General features: G+C 40.6%; 1 protein-coding gene across 5 annotated transcripts in view; it reads right to left on the bottom strand.

Annotated features, from left to right (window-relative positions):
- TRDMT1 (tRNA aspartic acid methyltransferase 1) overlaps nt 1–15,032 on the bottom strand; it is a 43,358-nt gene extending 28,326 nt beyond the window's left edge. For 2 of the 5 annotated variants that reach the window (XM_006188961.2, XM_032474134.1), the window contains exon 1: nt 14,874–15,032. In XM_006188961.2, coding sequence (XP_006189023.2) covers nt 14,874–14,937 — 64 coding nt within the window. In that variant the 5' untranslated portion in view covers nt 14,938–15,032. The remainder of the gene's footprint in view (nt 1–14,873) is intronic. The other 3 variants (XM_032474135.1, XM_032474136.1, XM_032474137.1) reach the window with 3 other exon arrangements.
- Between the last annotated feature and the right edge of the window lie 2,704 nt (nt 15,033–17,736).

Raw genomic sequence — 17,736 nt, 5'->3', positions numbered from 1 at the left:
TGTGAAGACAAGATTCCCATAAAGTATAAATGCTACTTTGTTTATAATAGTGAAAATTATATTTCCTAAATGTGGAAATTCCACAAAATGGAATATCACACAACCATAAAAAACCAAGCTTACAAATATATTTAATGGCAAGAAAAACTCAAGATTTTCTAAGTGAAAAAAAAGAAAGCTGTAATTTATTTTAACGTTCATGGACACATGTAGAATAAACATCGAAAAGATATCATCTAAATCCTCGACAAGGTTTATCCCTGAATAAGCACCATGTATGATTTTTAAGTTTTCTTCTTCACTTGTGTCACATCAGTATTTCCCAGCAGACAATAATCTCAGGAGGAAAAGAATATGGTTTGTTTCTATCCGCATCACACAGCACAGTAACTGACACAGAAACCAGTCAATAATTATGTCCTGAATAAATCAATGGATAAATGAGTATGTTTTCAGTATGTCCCAAGTTTTCAACAAATGTATTTGTAGAGTTTAAAAAAACACTAAATGTAAAAGTGATATTTTTAAAATATTTGACTTCACTAGTAATCAAAAATCCACAACTATACCTCGTAAATTGTATAGTCTTAAATATTATACTGACATACCTGTGGTCACACAAACACTCCAAGATTTAAAACTCATACGTCCTTTTAAAAAGTAACCTGACAATACCATCAATCTTTAAAATGCCCATGCTCTATAACTTATTTGTTCATTCAACAAATATTTATAGAGCATCCACTCTGTGCAAGCACTATTCTTGATGCCAAGGATACAACAGTGAACCAAATAGAACAACACAAACAAGTCCCTACACAACAAAACAAACAAAACCCCCAAACAAAAATGTCCCCACCTTATGGAGCTTCCATTCTGGAAGGAGAGGCAATCAAAAACATAAACAAGCAAAACAGACAGTATGATGGGCAGTAATAAGTGCTAAGGGGAAAAATAAAACAAAAAAGGGTACAGGGAGGCAGAGCAGAAAGTGCAATCTTCTACAGCAGCCAGGGAGGCCCTAGGAAGATACCATGAGAGTAAACACAAGGGACTCATCATGCTGCTATCCGGGGAACAGCATTCCAGGCAGAGGAAACAGTAAGTTCAATGGCACCGAAGCAGGAATGTTCTTGGTGCTTGGAGGTAACAAGGAGACCACCGTCTCTACTCCATCCCACTTCCAGGGAGCTAACGCTGATAGCAGGACAATGTGCATCCTTCCTGACCTTTTTCTGTGTCCAAACTCATCCACGTTAAACATACACATACTATGTGTATGTGCCCAGGTATAAGACAACCAGAATAAAAGTCAGTCCTTCATTTTCCACATGAGAATATCCAAAATTAGATGTATAGACATTTCCACTATATACATGAACAAAGGAACTGACTTCATATTATACAATTTATTAATTTAGTTATATAAACATTTTTAAATAACACTATCTTATTATGTTCATTTAGAAGTTTTGCTTTTTCCACTCAAATTTCGTGAAACAATTTTATTCTATATGCATCTTTGGAATCACGGTCATTATCAGAAATAGAACCACTTTTTAAGCTAGCTAACAGTTTTCAAGAGCACATTAGCTTTCCTTCACTCAAAGTTCCCTGACATCTAGCATGTTTTTAGATCATACATGAGGATGTCACTGGAAATTTTATGCCAATGACAAATACCCACTAGCTATTTATGATCTCCACAAAATAACCCCCTCCTGTATTGCTTTGTAATGTAACTTCTAGAAGATTTGTTTACAATGGTATCTAATATCTGTAATTGTAAGGTCATCCTCCCCAAAATGATCTCTAAATCTTTAAATTCATCTATATGACTTTTCATCAATTCCGTCAAGTGATCTCAGTAAGCATCCTAAACTGGTATTAAGTTTTTTTCAGGGCTAATGTTAACTTTTCCAAGCAGTATTTTATTACTTTGCTGTTCAAGTATAATAAATGAATATATTGCATTGAAGAATTCATGACAAATATGTCTTTAAGGGCATGTGTATATATGTTTGGGTTTTGGCTTTGTTTTTATTCTGAATAATGAAATCACATGCCCTTTGCTGTTACAATCATGAGAGAAATGTAGAAGACAATCTCTTCATTATAAGTGACCTTGGGATTTTAAGTATGTCTCCCTATCCAAATCCTGAAATGCCAACCCACAAAACAATCTGTAAAATTACAGATTCACATCTTTGCCCCTCAAGCAGGGCCACCAACATTCTGACAGTTCAAAATTAGCTGAAAGAAATCTCACTGGATGGAGAGCAAAGCAGAGATAAAGGACCAGTATTAAGTCAGAATCAACAAAGAGAGGCATTAAGCTTAAATCTTCAAAGAATATAGTTTTTAACTATCGACTCAGCAAAAAAACAACCACAAGAAAATAAACTGAGGCCACAAAAATAAAATGCCTTCAAAAGAAGCAGCGATATTTCTCTGGGACTTTATTACCATCTAAATCTCAGGGATTTTTAGGATAAAATTTAAACAAGGCAAAACTACTTGTTTCCTATCTCTTATGTGGTCTATTAAAGTTCAAAGGACTTCTAACTAGAATTGTATGACTGTAAATCCTTTGAATTGTGGGTTCTTTCTGGACCAAAATTCACCTTTAATTAAGGAACATGCCAAGTTTCTGAGGGTCGTGTATTTGCTGAAAGGTTCTGTTTGTTGCTTAAGTCTCATTCATTGAGAACTAAAGGATTATGAAATTCACCACTGAGTTTGAACAAAAATCACTAATGGATGCTCAGAATTATTAAGCTTAACTCTCTAATGGGGCTGTTCTACTCCAGTCCAGGGTTTCTGCAAGGTCTGTGGCAACTCAAGGTCCACGGATGAAAAGAATTTGTGGATAAAAGTAAAAGCAACTATTGATTCTGGTAAACTCATGGTATTTACAGTGTTTTTTGTTTTTTTTTTTTTAATCTCAGCATACAATCTACTAAGTACTTTCCAAAAATGAGATGCTTTTTGTTTTTTGCTTTTAGGCAGGTTGAGAGCTAATTGGCACTATTTCTGAAGAGCACTTTTTAGAAATACTCCTGACAATTTTCCAAGGGCAAGGCAAAAAGCCAAAAGAAATCCTAAGAAACCTCTAGACACCAAAAAATACTAAATTCTACATGTAACATTAATCTCATATACCTTTATGATAATAATCATTCTGTAATCACATAGATTTGCTCTCATTTACCAACCTCTTCTTTTCAACCTTCCATACAAAGAGGTAACATTTCTTGACAGGAATGAAAGACAAAACATCTGAACTTCATTATTTTCACATTATTAACATACACTTAAAATTCTACATTGAGTTAAAACCAAGTTATTCACAACTGACTTGATTATTTTGAGAAAATTTCAAATGCTTTATCATGTAGTACCAAAAAAAATCTCTATTGTCTACTAAAATTTCACATATAATCACACATATAAAAACCTTTCATGATTCTTCTTATTTGGCCTCTGTCCAACACACACACAGACACAAACACACACATTTGTTCTGTCTCCTACATAACACCTATTAACATCCTTCAAAACACTATCCATGGATCAAATTTAGGAAATACTTAGTTCATCAAAAAAACAAACAAAAAAATAACAAACACAGACCTTCATGATAAAAATTTAATATCTAAGCTTAAACTTCTCACAATATAATGGTGTATATTTCAAGCTATACATATCTCATAGCAAACATGATCCTTGTTCATTTATTCATTTGTTGATTCATTCAACAAATACGTCTAAGTGATGTTCTAGACAACACCTATCCTTTTATGGAACTTATATTCTGGGGTTTGGGGGGTGGACAACAGATAAATAGGCATACAGTGTGCCTAACAATGGAAAGTACTATGGGAAAAAATGAAGCAGAGTAAGCCAGACAGTATGGGAGAAGGAACTGGTTCAATTTTCACAGTGGATGGTTAGAGAATGTCTCATTAGTAGCAACATGAAGAAAATGAGGAAACAGGTCTAGCAGATACCTGAGAGAAGAACTTTCTGGAACAGAAGGAAGAGATACTGTAAAGGTCCAGAGATGGGGGCTTGCTTGTCAGTAGGAGAAGCAGCAAGGAGACTTGGTACTATGGACTCAATGTTTGTGTCCCTGACAAATTCTTGTGTTGAAACCACCTCCCGGTGTGATGGCACAAGGAAGTAGGGCCTGTGGGAGGTGATCAGGATTAAAATCAGGTGACTGTGGGTGGCGCCCTCCTGAATAGGATTAGCACCCTTAAAAAGTCACATGAGAGCTTGAGTCTCCCTGTTCTCTGGCACGAGGACACATGAGAAGGTGGCTCTCTGCAACCAGGAAGAGGGCCCTCACCAGAATTCAACCAGGCCGCCACCCTGATCTTGAACTTCCCAGCCTCCAGAACTGGGAGCAATTAATTTCTATTGTTTATAAACCACCCATTCCATGGTACTCCATTGTTGTAGCAGCTCACACGAAGACTGGAATGGAGTGTGCGGGGGAAGCTGCAGGAGGTGTGGTCAGAGAGAGAAACGGGCTGGCTCCAGACCAAGGAGTCCTGAGGGTTTTGTTGAGGCCTCTGGGTTTTATTAAGTGAAGTGACAAACCTCTCAGAAGTTTTAATCAGAGGGATGTCTTCTCTGATATATTTCTTACAGGATCACGTGGACCACTGTGTGAAAATAAACTCAAGGTGATAGAGTGGTAGCAGGGAGACCAGGAAAAAGGTTATTGCAATAACCCTCTGTCCAGGTTTTCTGAAAACCCTCATTAAAGCTCAGTGGCAAATGCTTTTTCTGGGAGGTAAAACTGCGAAGTAACAAGCGTGGAGGCAGTGCGGAGGGGCAGGAGGGAATGCAGACACATGGCAGTGCACTACTACCCCGGCCACAGCTTCACAAGAAAGCCCAGCCAACTGCCCTGTCACCAAGGCCTTGGCCAGGCAGGCTGTCATGGGGAGGGACCTATCAAAGCTGACAAAAGCCCTGCAGTCAAGACACAATGTGGTCTGAAGCCGCACCTCCCATATTCCCATCTGCACGGCAGCAAGGAACATGGCAGGGGCGGTTGGGGACCGGGGCAGGGGGACATCTGCTGGCGCTTTCCTCATCTTCCTACTAGTCAAGCCACCCGGTGAGGAAGTGTAGGAAAAACAGCCGTGTCTCCTCTCCTCACATACAACTACCACACTCACTTCTGACACCAGATGTGTGAGTCTCTTCCCCACAAGAAGCCATTCTCTGAGACACCAGCTGGATGTTCACAATTTAGTTCAATTCTGACACTGTCTTCCTTCAGATCACACCTGTTATAGACTCAGTCCCAGAAGACTGCTCCCATTTCAGATACCAATCTCAAGTAATAAATCCCCAGGCTCCCACAACTCCTGTCCAATTTAGCTACAAATCGGAGGTTCCCCTTGCTGGATTTGAACATTTTTAGAACATCTCACAAAACTACATTTACTAGTCTATTACATAATAAAAGATATTACAAAGGATACAGGTGATAAACAGCCAGATGAAAAAATTCACAGGGCAAGTTCTGGAAGGCTCCTGAGTGCAGGAGTTTCTGTGCTCATGGATTTGACATATGCTACCCTCCTAGCACATTCACCAACATGGTGGATACATTCACCAACCCAAAAGCTCTACAAACGACAGATATTTAATGTTTTCGTGGAAGCTTCATCACACAGGCAGGATCAATCCTTAACTTAGTCCCCAGCCCCTCTCTTCTTCCCAGAGGGTAGGGGAGGAGCTGAAAGTTCCAAACTTCTGATTATTGCTTTGGTCTTTCTGATGACCGGTCCTCATTCTGAAGTCATCCAGGAGCCCAACAAGAGTCATTTCATTGGAACAAAGGATATGCCTATCACTCAGGAAACTCTAAGGTATTTAGGGGCTCTGTGTCAGGAATCAGGGTCAAAGACCAAGTATTAAAACAAAGATGCCCCTAGTGTTCTTATCACTGAGGAAGTTATCAGAGGTTTAGGAACTAGCAGCAGAGACATATATACATGGCTTTTCTATTATTTCACAGGCATGAGTCTCCACCTTCTCTCCACTGAGAGTCATGTTATCTGACCCCTCCAAACAGCTGCTAGAGCAGCTAGATCTCATGTTCACAGCCAGGGTTGCACATCTGAGAGCAGATACCAGGGAGAAACTGAGCATTCTGAGGGTGTGAGCCAGCCCCGACCCCTGGCAGTGTTATGGGATGAGGCAACAGCATCAGAGTTGGGGGCCACACTGAACAAGCAGCCCAGGTCCCTGGAGGCAGTGGGGTCAGGTGACTCTAAGGGACACATATATTATGTTTGATAAACCAAAGAGACGAGGTGATAAAGGTAAAGATGGAGAGAAATGATAGAATCATAATTATGGTTTGAGGGTCTAGCCTATGGAATCTGCTGATGTAAGTGAAAGAGAAGACACAGAGGTGGCTCCAAGACTAGGTCCTGGACCCTGGAAGTTGGGAGATGCCTCTACTGGGACAAGGAAGGCTGTGAGAGCAGTAAGGAGAACAGGAGCTCAGTTTTGCACATCTTTAGAAAAAAAAAAGAGATAATGGGAACATTAACAAATCCTGCCATCCAGAAAAATCACAGAGAAGCTTACTTTAGAGTCAGTCAGAGCTGTCAACATAATCAAACAGAATGCACATTAATCAGGACGCGGAGCCCTGGCACTTCTCACTCACCACCTCCAAATCCAATTCCAGCTTCTCCTCCCACAGCCCCGTCAGTGCCAATCAGTCATTTCCCAAGCCACGCTACGGAACACTGTGATACAGGATGCTGGTAACTGTGCTCCCCTCCCCTACTAAAAAAAAGTGTCCCTTGCTTATATATACATAGTAAGTGCTGTTTTAAGCCAAATAGCATCTTTTTCGTAGGGCTTCTCAACACCTTTGCTACATTAATGTGTCCTGAGAATGATTCAAGGGACAACACTGTGTGAAGAGTTTCTGAGCTTCTCTGACCATCAAGGCACACAGACTAATGCTGCTGAGAAGAGTGACGCAGGGGGTACCAGCCAGGAAGTGGCAACTAATCCAAGAACTCATTTTAATCCTCATTTCACTTGGCTTGTATCGTCCAATCACTCCTTGAAGTCCTCGCCTCCCTTTATTCTCATGGGACAGCGTTCTCTTGGTTCTCCTCACTCTCTAATTTTTCCTGCACAGTTTCCCTCCTTGAATACTATTTATCTACCCGGCCACAAAATTCCATCTTGTTGGCCCACCTCCCTATCCACTCAACATATTGACAGAAATAAATCTTCGTCTCCAGTCCTATCTCTCCCTCAGTCCAAAAGGCACAAATTCCATGGGTCCCACAGACAACTCAAACTCTGAAATGGAACCTATTATTTCTCCCCTTCTTGCCTATGCCATCTGTTAAATCACCCAAGTCATTAATCTGGGTATCTAACATCCAAATAACTACCAGGTCTTACTGTTTTTTAGATTCTGTAGATCTTATGGGTAAAAGCCTTTCCTATTTACTGGCTCTGCCTAAATTCATCATCTCTCAAAACTAATCCCCTAACTGACCACTTGGCCTGTTATTTCCCCACCCATCCTAGGGTCACAGGGTAACATTTCTAGAACACAACTCCAAGTTCATTAACCTTCCTTTACTATCCCCTACTCAGACCCATGAGATGAAAATCTAAGTAACTTACCAGGTCACATGTGCCATTTCATGGTCTGGTTCCTTGCAAACATCCTCCTCCTTTCTTGCAGCACTTACCCTGCAATGATATCTTAACACTGTGAGTGTCCACATAGCCCGTGCTATTTCATGCCTGTGTGTCTGCACAAAGTGTTCCTTCTGTCTGGTTTGCCATTTCCCTTCTTGACTATCTGGAAAACTCCCAATCATCTTTCAAAATCCTTCTTGGTAAAAAATACCATAGTAAAATTGAACAGCAAACACCAGTTTAAAAAAAAACAAAAAGAATACACCAATGGCAACAAGACACAAAATAAATACAAATAACAAGTGTATGAAAATGTCTGACCTTCTCTAAGGAATGTCAGCAGTGTTACTTACATACTATGTACCAGGAACCATACTAGGTCTATGTATACATTATGTCATCAAATCCTCCTAACAGGCCTACAAGGTTAGTATTATCATCCCAATTTTATCAATGAGGGAAGCCAACACAACTAAAAGAGGGGAAAGCTAGTTACAAACCAATGTGGCATAAAGAAAAGGAACTAAGATTTACTAAGTATCTATATGAGTTTTCATACATCAACTCTTTCATTTTACATTCCATTACCCTCTGAGAAGGTGTATTAAGTCCATCTCACAGACAGGGTACCTGGGCCCAGAAACCTGAATTATGTTCCAGTAGTCACACAGCTAGTATCTGACAGATCTGCCTAATCCCTAAATAATGGCATTAACTTAAAAAGCCAGAGAAACACATGGAGGACTTGAGAAAGCACTGGGAAGGAAACCAGGAAAATGAACATGAAACAGATCTGGGAGAGGGAATATGCTCCCTCATCCATACTGGATACGTTTCATAGGCCATCTCCAATCCAGCCGGCCATGCCTGTCTTAGGTTGTCCTCCTCTGAGGATATTACCCTGTCGTTGGCTGGCCAGCCGTCCATACTGGATACGTGTCGCAGGCCATCTCCGATCCAGCCAGCCGTGCCTGTCTTAGGTTGTCCTCCTCTGAGGATCTTACCCGTCGTTGGCTAGCCAGCCCTCCATACTGGATACATTAAAGAAGCCATCTCTTATCTAGCCAGCTACATGAAATTTCTCACAGCTTGTTTATCAGTTCAGCCCATGGCTTATTCTCTAGAGCCTTCAGACAGAAAAATCCACTCTCTTCAATGCCCTTCTCTTTCACCTCTTCATTTTCCTCCTGTATCATCTTTTGTAGTTTTAAATAATTATTTCCTTCAACAATTTACTCCTGTGTAATTCAAATCTAGTCTGAAGACTCTTTGACAGCTTCATATAGTTAATAATCAGTTTCTTCTAAAGGCCATTTTTAACACCATGTAACAACTTTCTGTAACTTTTACATATTTGATAATATTTGCCCATGTTTACTGAGCACTTACTATGTTGTAAACACTATTTACCTGTTTTATTTTTCTTAATTCATCATCTTCACAATTCCCCTTTGAGGTAGGTGCTATTATTGACCTTTTTTATAGAAGAGAACATTGAGGTATATAGAAAGTTGAGTTTTCCCTTAAGGTCACATAGCCAGGAAGTACCAAGGCCTTCTAACAAAAGAACTGTTCTCTTAGCTCAGAGACAAAACAGCCTCTCCCCTGAACTGTCCCACGTAAACACTGTGCATGGTTACGCTCCCACGGCGCCAGATAACATAATGATTTAAAAGACCAAACTGTGCAAAAACAAAGCATCAAATTTCAAATTACTGGACATGATTAAATGATTGTCAGAAAGAGTTTAAGTATCAGAAATTAAAAAGAATGAAAGAATTTTCAAAATAGAAGCAAAAAAAATTTTTTTTAATTGTAATGCCTGAAGGATTCCTAAAAGAAGGCCAGGTAATTCTTACTAAACATGATTATGTGGCTAAAACTCAATACTAGTACCTTGAAAGACCTTTCAAAATTATTTTGGAGGGCAAGACTTTTTGCTTTTAAGGCTGTCCAGTTTTGACTATATATACAATAGCAATCAGCTAGAGCTTTCCTTTACTCACCACCTAAACCGCATTTTACTCTTTTGCTGATATTTTATTTTATGAGACAGATGGATTCTTATTTGCTAACATTCATACATGCAGGTGCCCTTGCAGGCTCCACCGCTGTGTAACTCATGAAACTGCTTCCTCCACTGTTTTCTGGAAGATGTTTTCACCTAGAAGATTCCCATTAGCCAAAACTTTACAGACTGCGCAGGCATAAAGACTATTGAAGTGGTAATGAGTGGTTCCTGCACAGGGGCAAGTCTGTATTAAAGAGTCTAATGACATTTGTTACACTTGTGGCCATTTAGAATCTTTGTTTATGTCTCCTATCTTTCAAAATTTTGCCAAATACAAGTCCCTTCTTCCCAAAACAAGCCAGAACTCACTCTCCCGTCTGTCCTAGTCTGGCAATGAGATCTAATGTCCACCAATCAGTTCAACTCAGAAGCAGCAAGGTGAGGAAGCAAACGAGAAAATCCGTCTTTTTGGTGAGGCAAGTGGCAGAGATCCAACTTTCAGGGGAACACTGTGATGGCATGTCTCACACGCAGTCCCCAGCAGTCCCCAGCATCACTGGTGAAAGCCGTGAGAGCAGTGTGAAGGTTTGTGGGGCAGTGCCCAGAATGTGGTTTGAGCAGAGCTCCTGCTCACCTCGCCTGTTTGTTGGGTGTCCTGTAAATTCTGTGAGGTTCCAAATGTCCTTTAATAATTTTTCCTCCACTGATGTTAGCTAGAGCGTGGATTCTGTGGTTCGCAACTAAGCATTTAGTATCATACAAAAACGGGGGCTACCAACATGATAGTAGACTAATGACCAATTCAATAATAAACTTAACAGTCATCTACAGAGAACCTGTCACAAGGGTGGTTCTGTGCTAGAGGCTGAACGGGAAGGGGAATACCATAGGATGTGGACTGTGTTAATAAATGGACATGAAGATACAGAACACAGATATAAATAAAGTTAAAAGAAACTTCAAAGATATAGAAGCATGTATGTAGTTACTACAACACTACAATAGCATATTACACATACAGCTAAGGATGAAAAATGTTTCATGACTTATTAAAATGTCCACTGGGCTTGGGGCAAATCTGTTGTGCTACCAAAGAAAGTAAATGTACCTTTTATAACTGGTAAAATTCACTTATGTCAGACAAAATACTTGCAAATCATATATGTCATAAAATTATATACAGAATTCATACAACAGAACAATAAAAAGACCCCAATTCCAAAATGAGCAAAGTACTTAAACAGACATGTATCCAAAGAAGATACATAAACAGCCAAAAAGCACATGAAACAAATACTAAATTTCTTTAGTTATTAGGGAAATGCAAATCAAAACCACAATGGGATGTTGTTTTACATCCATTACGATGACTATTATCAAAAAATGGAATAACAAGTCAAGAATGTGGAGATAAAAGAAACTGGAACATTTCTCCATACATTACTCTAAGGAATATAAAATTATGCAGTCACTATGGAAAAGCCTGGTAGCTACTCAGAAAGTTAAACACAGAATTCACTGAGAAATAAAGACAAAAGAGACTGAGAAAATAACTGAGTGACAAACGAGATCATTTTAACAGAAAATATTAAGGCCAGGTAATTCTTACTAAATGTGATTATGTGGCTAAAACTCAATACTAGTAACTTGAAATACCTTTCAAAATTATTTGGTAGGGCAAGACTTTTGGCTTTTAAGGCTGTCTCAGTAGTTGACTATATATACAGTAGCAATCAGCTAGAACTTTCCTTTATTCACCACCTTAAACCACAGTTTACTCTTTCACTGATATTGTATTTTATGACAAAGACAGATTCTTATTTGTTAACCATTCATATATGCAGGTGCCCTTGTAGGCGCCACTGCTGTGTAACTCATGAAACTGCTTCCTTCACTGCAACCCAGCAATTCTACCCCTCAGTATATATTCAAAAGAACTGAAAATAGGGACTCTAACAGATACATATATACCAATGTTCACAGCAGTATTACTCACAATAGCCAACAGATGGAAACAGCCCAAGTGCCCATCAACAGATGAATGGACAAAATATGATATATGCATGTAATGGAATACTACTCAGCCATAAAAAGGAATGAAGTATTGATACATGCTACAACACGGGTGAACCTGGAAAACATTATACTAAGTGAAATAAGCCCGACACAAAAGAACATTGTATAATTACACTTATTTAAGGTACCTATTACAGACAAATGAATAGAGACAAAGTAGAATGGTGGTTACCAGGGATTGGGGGAAGTGAGACATGGAGTTATTACTTGATAGTACAGAGTTTCTATCTGTGATGACAAAAAACTTCTGGAAACGTAGTAGTTTTGATTGCACAAAATTGTGAATGTAGTACTTAATGCCATTGAATTGTACACTTAAAAGTAGCTAGTACAGTTTGTGTTATGTATACTTTACCACAATTTTAAAAGGTCAGTCATAAACCTTATCTAGAAATCTGTCAAAATTTAAATTCAGTATTATTCCTGTTGGCTGCTTTTTACTGTTATTTAAGGTATAGATTCAATTAGTGGCTCTAACCAGAAAAGTGGCAGCATAGCATGGTGAAGAGGTCAGGTAAAGAGACCTAGGTTACAACACTGGCTCCACGACCAACTAGCTTATTACACACTTAAAACAGGGCCTGACATGTGAAAGGTCCTGAATAATTGCTGCAGTTAACTGCCGTTGTTATTACTTTGTATTATTGTATTAAAAACCCCACGGAAAACAGCAATGCATTCTATTACAGAAAAATGGAAAACTTTGATACATCAAAGAAATGAACTTTGGACAGCAAACGTGTGGGGCGATTAAGACGCAACATCCCTAATATGCAGACATCAAACCATCAGATGAGAGAGGACAAGACAGAGGCAGCAGGAAGGCTACTCTGGATCACAGGGTCAGCCAACGAAGGCGACTCTGAAGAGGCCACGAATGAACTAAGACGTGAAAGATGAAATACAGCTGCGGCGGAAAAGCCTCAGGTGAGGGCACTCTGTGGGGAGACAAGAGCAAAAGCAAAGGCCAGAACATAGTAGGAACTTGGAGGGTTTGAGGAACGTGGAGAAAGAAACCTCTCCTGGGAGAGAGAACCAGGGGAGAGTGGTAGAAGTAGTCAAAGAGGCAGACAGAAGCCAGACCTCATAGGCCTAAGAAGAGGGGACTGAGATTCTAACCTCAGAGGGAAACCACGAAAGCTGGGAGTGACATGTTCCAGTTCACTATGCAAAAGATCCCTTTGTTGCCACATGGAGAAAGGATGGGGTAGGAAAGCAGAGTGGAAGGAAGCAGTGGAGCAGTTGGGAAACTATTTTACTAATTTAAGAAGGAGATGATACAGCTTAGATTTGGGGTAGCAGCAGTGATAATAGAAATTTGTGTACAAATTCAGGTTGCATTGGCTGATAGAAGAGAGAATATCTGTTTCCTTAACTCCCCCAAAATGCAAACTAAAATTATACAATTTCCCCTATCAAATTCACAAAGGTTAAAAATGGATAATACAAATCCTAAGGAAAATGTACTCGAGGGAGGCACTCAGAAACCTCCCCAAAGCAACTTCCTGTATTATCAAGTCTTTTAAAAAAATTCTCATAATTTTTGACTTAGTAACTAGCACATTGCCAGTCAAATCAGCACAAGTCAGCACACTGAATTAATGAATTCAACTTTTAGATCTTTTATTAATTAATTTGACTTCTAGAAAACACAGGGAAAAGAAAATCAAGATTTATTGTAATACATTAATACTTGCAAAAAAATGGGGGGAAAACTAACATTCAACACTTAAGGAGTGGCTGAATTATAGCTTATGATAAAGCACTAAACAACCTTCAAAGTCACATTCATTAAAGGATTTCAAGATGTGGCAAGGAATGCTAACATACAACATTAGAAAATTAACTAAGAGAGCAAATAGTACTAAAGTTTTGTTGTGTTTTCCTGCTGGTAAGTTTTGGCATAAGAACTGAATATAGAAAGCCATCAAATAGGTACATAATACAAATTTAATAATCACAAACCTCTTCCAGAATCAAAACTCGATAATGCTTAGAAAACTGATGTGCCCAACACATCACATATTGTCTCTATCTTACAGTACAAGTCTCTTGTTAACCCTTGGTCCTAAAAAAGGAAGCAGGGAAGTTTCAGTTTTGTGGTTGTCTTGGTAATTTAAGAATAAACATACACATCCCAAGTCTGTTTGTCACTCTGTATCTCCAGTGCCTAGCTCAGTACCTGGGACCGATGAGGAGCTCAATAAATATTTCTGAGTATCACAGAAAATAACCCTTGTGATTCCAACTCAGGACCAAAGAAATTTAAAACCTCAAAATGGAAGAGGTACATAAAATAGAATAATTTATAGTATTTTGAGTGGTTACAGTGTACCAGGCATTATTATAAACTTTACCCACTTGTTCTTTAATCCTCACAATAATGCATTTCTGAAAGAACTACTTTTCACGCTTTTAAAACCAGGAAACAGGTTCAAAAATGTTGAGGAACTAGCCCAAGGTCACATTGCAACTAAGTCTGAACTCAGTGCTTCTGGAGCCTAAATGTACTCAGACGTGATGTATCAAGACAAGACGTTTCTTTTCAATTATCAGAACTGACCAGGACTTTCCTCTAGGCTTCACCTGTAGTTCCACTTGGTGTTCACTAACTCCCAGCTTGCATGTAGTCATCACTATGTCGATCCAGCCCTCACCAGCACAGCCCTGCCCAGCGACCTCCCTTTCCTGGCTGACTTCCTCGAGGATAAAGGACCAAGTTTCCAAGCCCCCGGGTAACAGCCACACTCAGAACTGGGCACTGGCACAGGGCAGGGGCCTCGCCCTTCCCCCTCTGTCAGTACCATTTAGGTTGGGCTTTTCAGCCAAGCCTTGCGGATCAGGACTGACAAACATTACAGCCCGGTGCTCGGCCCGCCCTTCGGACCAGGCTCGCTGAGAGAGGCAGAGAGTCCCCGCCGGAAGGGGCCGGCTGGGGCGCCGCGCCTGGACGATTTCCACGAGAACCGAGCGCCGTCCAGTCTCCGCCCCAAGCGTCTCGCCGCTGCTCCCCTCCCTGGAGCCCGAGCTCAGACCAGCGCCAACGCACAAGTGCAGATAGAGGCGCCCTGTGCCCCCTTACCTCTTAGCGCGTGGTGCATACCCCCAATGCCGCTGTACAGCTCCAGGACCCGCAGGGGCTCCATGCCGCCGGCCGCCGCCGCCCGCCGCCCGCCGCCGCCGCCGCCCGCCGCCGCCCGCCGCCGCCCGCCGCCGCTCGCCGCCGCTTCAGAGCTAGTCCTTCCGGTCCCGCTGCTTCTCCTTCCCCCTCGGCCCCGCCTCTCCCTCGCTTCTGGTTCCGCGGCTTTTCAATTCCCCCCTTCCTAAAGCTCAAGCTCAGAACTTTACAGGGCAGCTCTAGGGGCTCAAGGCTGGCAGGGGTCACCAAGTGAACGAAGAGCAGGAAGCACGAAGGCCTCCCAAGTGAATGGGAGCCACTCTGTGGTCTGATTTAGGCTCCATCTTCCTTCTAAATTGTATTCAGGGGTCTTGGGAGGGAGAAACATAATCCAGGACTCAGAAGAAGGGTGTAATCTGCCTCTGTCCCAAAATGAATGAACACAAGTTAGAATCCAGAAAAAAAAATCATTTCTCTAAGCATGCTGCTTTTTCGCCCCTTGGAAGCCTGAAGTGTCCACACCTCTCTTCCACTAGCCTTGAGCACGTACCACGTGCCTGGTGTTGGGCCCGCACTCAGGTCATGGGGATAAACCAGTCTTCTCCCCAGAGAAAGCCCTGAAGGTTCCAGTGCAGAAAACAGCATATGTGCTGCAGAGCCCGAGGCGAGCTAATACAAAGGATGCCTGCTTAGTTGCTAGTGGGGTTCATTATACTTCAGCTTGGAAAATACCTCCAACAAAGGGTCTGCTGTAATATAATGTAGAACTATTTATGGCCATCCAAGTGCCAGGGCCTGGCTTCTGCAAGATGGTCCAGTGACCAAATTGTTAGCTAAATTCCAAACTAAGAAAATATGGTCAGACGCAGGAGAAGGCATGGTCTCACTGTGAAGTGTTTTTCTGTTGTGCCCACAAGTTCACTTTTGTTTGAGGGGATACCACTTGTCATATAACTGTATCTGAATTGTGGAACTGACTGATCCATTTTGATGTGTCCTATGAAATTTTTCACTGTAAATGTGTATTGGACTTTAAATGTTTGGTTTTTGTTGGCCATATATTTCAGAAAAGAGGAGTGGTGTGAAAGATACTGGGGAACAGTGTCTCAGTCCCTGGCATTGCCAGTTACTGGTTGTGTGCCTTGGCAGTGAGCCTGGTTTCTTCATCATCTGCACAATAAAGAGGAAGGAAGAAGGGGAAATGATTGCTTAAGGGCCCTGTAGCTCTAAGATTCTGTGGCTGAATTAGGACTTTAAAAAGTGAGTCCTGATTGGGCCACATGCTAATTATCTACTCAAATTGAAATGATCTAGAAAGAAGACATTTTAGAAATCTGCTTTAAGCAAATATGCTTTTAAACCAACTCAGCTTATAGACGTCATATACCCAGAAACATCTATATAATGCATGAAACAGACTTTTCTAATATTGATTACATAATTCGAGTACCATAGATACAGATCAGGGCATATAATATAAAGAAAGTTGTATAAAGTGATTTATATAGTCATCAATCAGTATAGTAAATAAATCTAAAATCTGTGTAGCATTAGTGTAATAAATCAAAATTAAAATGACCAAGGATCTTACCTTGTAGGCCAGAAGACAGAAATATATGAAAGAGTTCATGAAAAATACCAACCTCCTGAGCAGAAGGGAGGTAGAACGTCATCCACACACAAGCTGATTACAAACTGTTCACTCTGATACTTAAGGGTCTTCACGATGTAGCCCCAGATTTACTTTTTTGCCTTAACTTTGCTTTTTTCTCTTCTTTAACGCTCCCACAAACTAGAGGCCTCGGCATTCCCCAAATGCCACTTCTCAGGTTCCTTGCTTACTTTTTTACCCTGCCTGGAAACCCCAGCCTTCTTCAAGACCCTTGCTTCAAGCAGAAGCTTCCTTCTGTGCTCCCAGGCTAGTATCCTCCCCTCCCAACTTGTTTCAGTTCCCCAGTACACCCCCTCCCAGTCTTCTTGTTATGGAGTCCAAACTCATTCTGCTGGCTGTATGAAAGGGCAATAAATCAGGAGACGAGGTTTTAGGGCAAGGAATAGCAACTTTATTTGGAAAGCTGACAGACCGAGAAGACAGCAGACTAACATCCTGGAGAATCATCTTCCTCAAGTCAGATTTCAGGCTCCTTTTATACTAAAAAGGAAGGGGGGTGTGGTTGTCTGTTGCAAACTTCTTGGTGTAGAAGTTTTTTGTTCTTGGAATCCTTTGTTCTTGCAGCTGTCCTTGTGGGTCGGGTCATGGTGCCCCTGTAAAACCTCCAACAAAACAAATATTATTTTCTATTACATTCTAAAATACAAACCCCTCCTCTTCCTATCACTAAATCCTTTCAGGTGGTTCTAGCCCAATGTTTGTCTTATATACGGCACATCTTCTCTTTACCTGGTATTTTCTTTCTAAAGCTTATCACCCATGATAATCACTTTAAGAACAAAAACTTTCTCCATCATCACAATTCACAACTATCTCCATGGAAGCATCTATAGGCAGTCTGCCCCCTTGGATTCTGTATGCATTCTCTTCCAGACACTGGCACAAATTGTGTGAGTTGGGGGTGCCACAATTGGGAATAACCAAGGAGGAATGTGGGATGGGCAGATAAAGAAAAAAAAAGATACATATTGATTATTCTTCTCCAAATGTTCTTACAGGAGAAAAAAAGCTTTCTAATCCTGTAATCTTCTATAAAGTTATCCTCAGTGATATATCCAATAGAGCTGTTATCCTAATCAGAGAAACTGAACATACTTTTTGAAATTACAAACAGCAAAAATTGAACTTTAAAATATTCAGTGCATTTTCCTTCAA

Source organism: Camelus ferus, chromosome 35 (genome assembly GCF_009834535.1).
Source record: "Camelus ferus isolate YT-003-E chromosome 35, BCGSAC_Cfer_1.0, whole genome shotgun sequence".
In the NCBI taxonomy this organism is placed as follows: Eukaryota; Metazoa; Chordata; class Mammalia; order Artiodactyla; family Camelidae; genus Camelus; species Camelus ferus.
This window is presented reverse-complemented; position numbering and strand designations above follow the sequence as displayed.